Source organism: Crocodylus siamensis, chromosome 9, assembly GCF_052110815.1.
Source record: "Crocodylus siamensis isolate JL-2025a chromosome 9, ASM5211081v1, whole genome shotgun sequence".
In the NCBI taxonomy this organism is placed as follows: Eukaryota; Metazoa; Chordata; order Crocodylia; family Crocodylidae; genus Crocodylus; species Crocodylus siamensis.
In genome coordinates this window covers 34,409,596-34,416,660 of record NC_143403.1, presented here as the reverse complement: position 1 = coordinate 34,416,660, position 7,065 = coordinate 34,409,596, and the positions used below count along the sequence as shown (strand labels likewise).

The following is a 7,065-nucleotide window of genomic DNA, read 5'->3' as shown; positions in this document are numbered from 1 at the left end:
AAAAAGACTGTCAGGCTCCCTGAGGAACAGCCACTGCCACGCTCGTGGACTTAAATCTGGCTGCTGGCTTACACACCTCCACATTACCCTTGTGCTGCATCAGTGCCCGCTGCTGCTCTCACAAGCAAATGCCTCTGAGCACAGCCCACCAGTGGCCGCGATCGCGTCCCCATGAGCATTTGGCGCCGGGCACGTGGCTGCCGCTGGGACGGGGCTGCCCCGTCGTGAGCTTCCGCCCGCGGCCACTGCCAGGCCCTGGCCTCGGGGGAGCGGCTCCCTGAGCGCAACCCCCGTCGTGCCCGGGCTTGGAGCGGCCGGGTCGGGGGAGGGTTCAGCTTGGCGGGGCGGGGCGGGACCAGGAGCACCTGCGGCCGCCGGGCCGGGGCGGCGATGGCGGCGGCGCGGCGGGAGCGGGAGCGGGAGCGGGGCCGGCCGGACCGCACGGCCTTCACGCAGCAACGGCTCCCGGCCTGGCAGCCGCTGCTGTCGGCGGGCATCGCGCTGCCGCTCTTCTTCGCGCTGGGCCTGGCCGGGCTGGCCATGGGGCTGGGGCTGCACTTCTCGTCGGGCACCATCCGCGAGCTGGAGCTGGACTACACGGGCGCCCCGGGCAGTGACCACGACTGCGCCCGCTGCGCCAACGCCAGCGCCAGTGCCAGCTCCGGCCCATGCCCCTGTGCCCTGCTCTTTGAGCTGGCTGAGCCCTTCCCGGGGCCCGTGTGCCTGTACTACCAGCTGTCCAACTACTACCAGAACCACCGGCGCTACGGTGTGTCCCGCGACGACCTGCAGCTCAGCGGGGACCCCTGGGGGCTGCGGTACCCAGCCGAGGAGTGCTGGCCCTACCGGTGGGACCCACGGGGCCAGGCCGTGGCCCCCTGTGGCGCCGTTGCCAACAGCCTCTTCAACGACACCTTCACCCTCCACCACCTGGTCAACGGGTCCTTCGTGCCGGTGCCCCTGGACAGCCGGGGCATCTCCTGGTGGACCGACTCCAACGTCAAGTTCCGCAACCCGGAGCTGGTGAACGGCAGCCTGGCCACCGCCTTCTGGGGCACAGCCAAGCCTCCCAACTGGCCCCGGGCCGCGTACCTGCTGGATGCCAGCAACCCCAACAACACAGGCTTCGTCAACGAGGACTTCATTGTGTGGATGCGCACCGCCGCCCTGCCCACCTTCCGCAAGCTCTACCGCCGTGTCCACCAGGGCAACTTCTCTGCTGGCCTGCCCCATGGCACCTACCGCCTCAACATCAATTACAGCTACCCCGTCCTTCCCTTCAAGGGCACCAAGAAGGTCATTCTCAGCACAGTCTCCTGGATGGGTGGCAAGAACCCCTTCCTGGGCATTGCCTACCTGGTCTTTGGCTCGGCTTGCATCCTCGCTGGTTTTGTCATGCTGGTTGTGCATATCAAGTACCAACAGCGAAATCAGATGGATGAGGATTAGAGAGAACTGGAGGTCCTAATGCTGCTGGGCATAGAAGTTGGGGGGAGGAATTAAATTGCAGCTTGTCAGCATGCTTGGTATAATTCTGACTTGATGGGGAGTGCTCTGAAAAGAACTAGGCCTTTTTTTTGTTTTGTGACAGATTAAGTTAAAATACCTTTTTCCCTAGTAGAAAACAAAGAAACATCCAGACCTGGTTAGAATGGCTGAACTCGTAGTTCATAAAGTGATAAGAGCATGTTATGTGCCGAACAGGTCACTGTTGAGCTAAAACTCTTGTCTGTTACCCACATTTCTAATGACCCAGACTTATTTCTTAAGCACAAAAGAACTTCATACAGTGATGTTCCTCTTTTACTGCTTTCTGTTCTGAACTTCTGTATTTCTTGAACATCTTTTTGCTACAAGTGAAACTTAATATGTTGTTTTCATTGTTACATGAAACAGAGTAGAAGTCATGGGTTATTCATTTGCGTAATGGCCTGGAGTTTCTGCTACAAACATCATAATAGCTTTTAAAATGTTCCAATTCCATTTACAAGTCTTCAAATTTTTTTTAGGTCTTACTAGCCTTTATGGCTCCTAGCATATCAGCGCCTTCAAACCAATAAAAGCAATATTTAAATGAATATGTATAGCAAGACCAAAGCACTGACCTCCACATCGCTGTCATTTGAATCATACTTGAGATAAGTTGTTAGCTGTCTTTAATTACAATAATACTTTAGTTCCCTTAATTTTTGTAGAAATTTAGATAGGGAGTGTAAATTGATCTTAAACTGAAATGAAAATAAAACACCCTGAACTGGAGCTGTCCAAAAAGGTAAACTTCAAGGGAGTATCTAATGTGGAATGCCACAGTTTAAATGGTAACAATAATAAAAATAAAAAATAAAATCACTTACGATTTTCTGTTTGTTTTCTGATTTTCCCCTTACTTAGAGCTTGCTTATGTAGGGATAAGATGTAACTTTACATGGATGTAACTTTACTACTCCATAATCTCTATTACTCCATGCGAGTATTCTTAATGTCCAGTATCTGTGAGTAGTGCTGTCTTTAAAAGTGGAGATTAATTCTGTTACGTGGAGAGAAGGGTCTCTCTCCTTAGATAAATTTTACTTCTTATCTTCTAAGCAAAATTGGCTAGTGTGACAGGAGTATCACTATTGGAGCCTTTCTGAGAGTGGCTCCGCCCTCCTGTAATGGGCCAACCGCCTGCTTACTCACCTGCCACACCTTGATCTTATTTGATTAATAGATTGTTGGAATCAGCGGGAGGCTGCTCATTTTACGTGCCCTGGTGACAGGGGGTGCTACCTGCGGCTCCTTTTCCTCCCGTACACCGCAGCCCAAGCCTCGCAGATGGCAGCAAATCAGGGGATGCTCATGCAGTCAATCCTCACCCCTCTCTCCACACTGGCTGAGCTCCCCCCTCCTTGGCTGCCAGAGGGGAACTGGACTGGCCTCCTGCCTGGGCTTAAGAAGGGCTAAGCCCTGCCCCTTCCTCTCAGCAGGTTTCGCTGGTTGCCCCAGCAACCAGCACCTGTGCTGCCCTGGTGACTGGCAGCTGTGCCTCCCCCTTCGCACCACTAGGGGTCTCTCTTGAGCTGTCTCTGTTCTCAGATGCAGGGCACCTAGGTGCTCTGCGACAGCTAGGTTTGAAGAAAGTTCTTGTAACCAGCGGGCTTTGAACATTAGGTCTCGTGCTGCCTGGCCTCTGGTGTGTGGGCTTCTGTCGCCTCATCCCTGGAATTGTCTATTCCAGATAGGTCTTAGGAGTAGTCCCCGTCCCTATCTCGCCTGCCACGACTGCTTGTAAATTTCAGTGGAAGGGCTGACTACTAAAGCTTCTCTGGAGCCGGGACTCTTGGGGTGATGGTCTTCTGCGAGGCTTTGCCCTCCCCTACACCTCACCCTAATACCCAGCCATGCTGAGTTACTGATGATTCCCAGGCCCAACCCTTGTCTTGCGATGCCAAGGGGTACTTGGTGGTGAATCCGCAGGCTTGTCCTGACTCTAGACCCAGCCAGTTAAGGAATCCTTCTGAGGCTTCCTCCCTGACCATCCAACAATGGGCCACTTAGCACATAACTCAAAAGAAGTCTCCCGGGCTACAAATTAAAGTTTGGTCTCTCTGGCTTGGAGAAAATCCTGGCTTAACCCTATCTACAGCACCCCCTCTGGCTGGTTGCTGTACTTTTCTAAGTGCCGCTCCCAGCCACTCTGGTTCCTTCTTCACTTGGTCCCTTGCCGAGTGGTTCTGACTGGCAGAATCCCGTACTCTGCAGCCCCTCTCGCTGCTTATACTTTTGGTTCCCTGCCAGGATGGACTCTGGGGTACTCCCCAAACCCGTGCCGATTGCTGGGTCTTCTTCCTTTCCCCTCTCTTCGGGGTGGTTCCTATCGCCGGATTCTGTCCCCAAATCCTTATACCCAGCTCCGCCGTCGCAAGCCCGGGCATCCACTGCCTCTCCCTGGGCGTTCTCCTTCCCACCATTGAGGGATGTCTTCCTGCCTCGTGGCTGGCCACTGGCCCCTTCTTTGCCTCCGAGCGGGGCCCCAGGAGTGCCTCCCCTTGTGGCTCTGCTCCAGCTCTCTTCCTCCTTTTCCTCTTCTCTCGGGGCACTCCTTATGCCCCTGCACCAACTCCAATCGTTATTGATCACAGCTGGGTGCAATTTTAAAAAGACGTGGCTAATCAGCCGTGTGGGTCCGGCCGCCACTTCGGTTCTTCCGTGTCGTCGGCTGCAGGTAAGGAGATCATTGTTTTTTTCTCTTCTCCCCTCATCTCCCCGGCCTTGTTTCGGGTTCCGGGGTTCCCCTTTTGCCCTTCGGGGCCATACTGTGCCATTACCCTGTGACCGTTCTCTTAATTTCACTTACAAACCACCAATGGCAGAAAGTTATCTTTGTGTTATAGGTTTATGCCTAAAACAGTAATATGGGATGGTCCTTATTTCTTTATATATATATCTGGATTTTGAGGAATATGGCCAAGAATGGCATTGGATCATTTCTAGGCTAGAAATGCTACCAGTGTGGGAGTAAAAATGTATCAAAATAATTGGTAAAATAACTTCACAGTATTTCTTTTCCTCCAAAATACCTGATCATAAAGATGAAATGGACCCAGGTAGTGGAATGTTTAAAAGAGTAGAGTCTAAGTACAGCAGTGTTTGTATTTTGTTTCAGTCCTGTGACTCTTTTGCTTTTTTGAGTGGTTGAGTTGCTGGCAGTTAAAAGTGATGGCAGCTCCTGCTGATACCGCTGGATTGTCATTGTATATGAGCAGTACTCTGTCTAGTTCTGATACCTGAAAATCTGCAGCATGTAAATTATTATCTTTAGTTCACAGTGAGACAGCTCCCCTTGTCACTTACCTGCCTGTGTTAGAAGTCTTTGGATGTGGAGCTGCTATCTTTACAAAACTTGTTCTCAAAGTTCTTCCTGTCTTAATTATATAATGCAGGCTGATGTCAATGTGTTTTTATACCAGCATTATGTACTACAGAGGCTTTATATTCATGGATATTGAAACTCTGAAAAAAAGCTTGAAAACATTTACATTTGCTGGGGAGGGGGAAGAGGTTCTTTAAATGCTTTCTGGTAACAAAAATAATTGTGAGGTATTTCTGAGTAATGACTTGTCTCACTAAACAACCACTTTTCAACTTCTTCCAGAGCACTTAAATCTGGGGAATGTTGAAAAAGCAAGGAAAGGCCTTTAGTCCAGCAAATATGACAGCAGAACTTTATAATCAAGTGACCAAATTGGACTGTTACATTTCTGCAGAAGTCTCAGAGGTTAACAAAATTGCTGTGGTGTAACTTGTGACAGAATTTGTTTTATTTCATATAGTTCTTACTAACTACTCTTTGAAAGTAAAGAGTAATTTGAGAGAATCTGTTTCATCTCTCAAGTGTTGTGTAGAATGGAAAAATACTTACGCTGAAGTGTCATTGGTCCAGAGAGTGAGAGAGAGAAGCAGTAAAAGAGCAGGGTTTTTTCTCTTTAGAATTTCATTTAAAATATTGCATTAAAGTGTTAATTTTGAGTTTTTGGTTAATGGAAAAATTCAGCATGCCTTTGACTCAATATTCACTTCAGGTTTACTCACCAGAACTCCTTTCACTTGTAATAATCTAAATTGAAAATCTAACTTTATCATGATAACTTTTTCTCTGTTTAAAGGTGAAATTAAGTTTCTCAGTTTCATTTGTGGCTTATGCTGTCTTTTTAGTCAATACCATCTTTTAGGTTTTATGCCTTAACATAAGATCTCTGTTTTATAGGCATCCATAAGCCTTCAGGGAAATATAGTATTATTCCCTATTCAGCTGCAATTAAAAATAGATTTTAATCTTCCATTATAACATAGCTGTTGTCCCTTTAACTTGGTGAATGTGCTCTCTTTCATGTTGTGTAAAAATATAAATTGGAATGGGGAAGAAGGGGAAACTCGTGATTTGTGGAGCTTCAGGCTTCACAAATATAGGATTGTGTATTGCTAAGGTGGAGGTAGTGGTAAATTTGAATAAAATGCTTTGGAAGGATATTTATCTATTTTTGTGCAATATTTGTCTTCCTCCTTGTGTAAAGGAAATTGCAAATGAGGAGGTGGAAAAGACCAGTGGTATTTAATTTCATTGTTGCTAAATACATTTTTATCTACTATTGAAATACCTATTGCATGATAGACATATTCAGAACATTGCAGTTCCTTAAAAAGATTTGTCATCTCACCCCTAATCCTGGTATAAGACAAGAAGCAAGGAAGGAGCTGTTTTTCTTTGAATGCTAGTGGGAGCGATCTTCCTTGGCTTGGGGGAGCAGCACATTTGATTCATGTACTTCCTCCTTTTTCTCAGGTACATGTAAAGCCCCTCCTCCTGTTAAGATTCACTTGAGCAATTGACCTAGGACTCAGCTGTCTCTCATGCCCTCAGTAGCTGTTAGGGGAATATGTGCTGGTTCTTTCATTTCAAGGCAGGTGGTCAGCTAGCCATCTATTATTAAGGCTCAGTGTGAAAATATCAGTTACAAAAGTTCCTCTCACCCCAAAATATGTTAGATTATAGTAAGTATGATCAGTTAGATATGTTTTATGTATACTGAAAGATTTCAGAGAGGGGAAAACACACTGCTTTTTTGGCTTAAGAAGAAAATATTTGGAAAACAGCTGTATTAATTGCAGATAAACAACTTTGACCATCCAAAAGTAATTGCACTCATATTTTTAAAGAGACATGTATTAGTTTTAATAATAGAAAGAGTTTGATCATTTGGTTAAAAAAATATGATATATGTATTTCAGGGTCCAAAGAGTTGGTAAACATTATTTCTTATTTAATGAGGCAGGTAAAATTACAAATTATTACAAATGAGTCCATGTTCAATAATGGGAGTAGATCCAAATCCAGAACTCCCTCAACTTCACAGAGTATTTGGAAAAAGAGGAGAGAATTAGATATTTGGATACCAATATATTTCTTCCAAATGCAGATATGTTTAGACTTGATATTCCAGTTGCAATCCATTTCTAATTACTTTATTTACTCAGAGTGGTGGTGGATGGGTCATTTTCGACCTGGAGGGATGTGGGCAGTGGGGT

General features: G+C 46.9%; 1 protein-coding gene across 1 annotated transcript; it reads left to right on the top strand.

The window, feature by feature from the left end:
* The first annotated feature begins 352 nt into the window (after nucleotides 1-352).
* CDC50B (cell division cycle 50 P4-ATPase accessory subunit B) lies at nucleotides 353-2,353 on the top strand. The gene has a single exon (XM_090063406.1). It carries the CDS (start codon nucleotides 391-393, stop codon nucleotides 1,447-1,449), a length of 1,059 nt encoding a protein of 352 aa, XP_089919532.1. The 5' UTR covers nucleotides 353-390; the 3' UTR covers nucleotides 1,450-2,353.
* The last annotated feature ends 4,712 nt before the right edge of the window (nucleotides 2,354-7,065 follow it).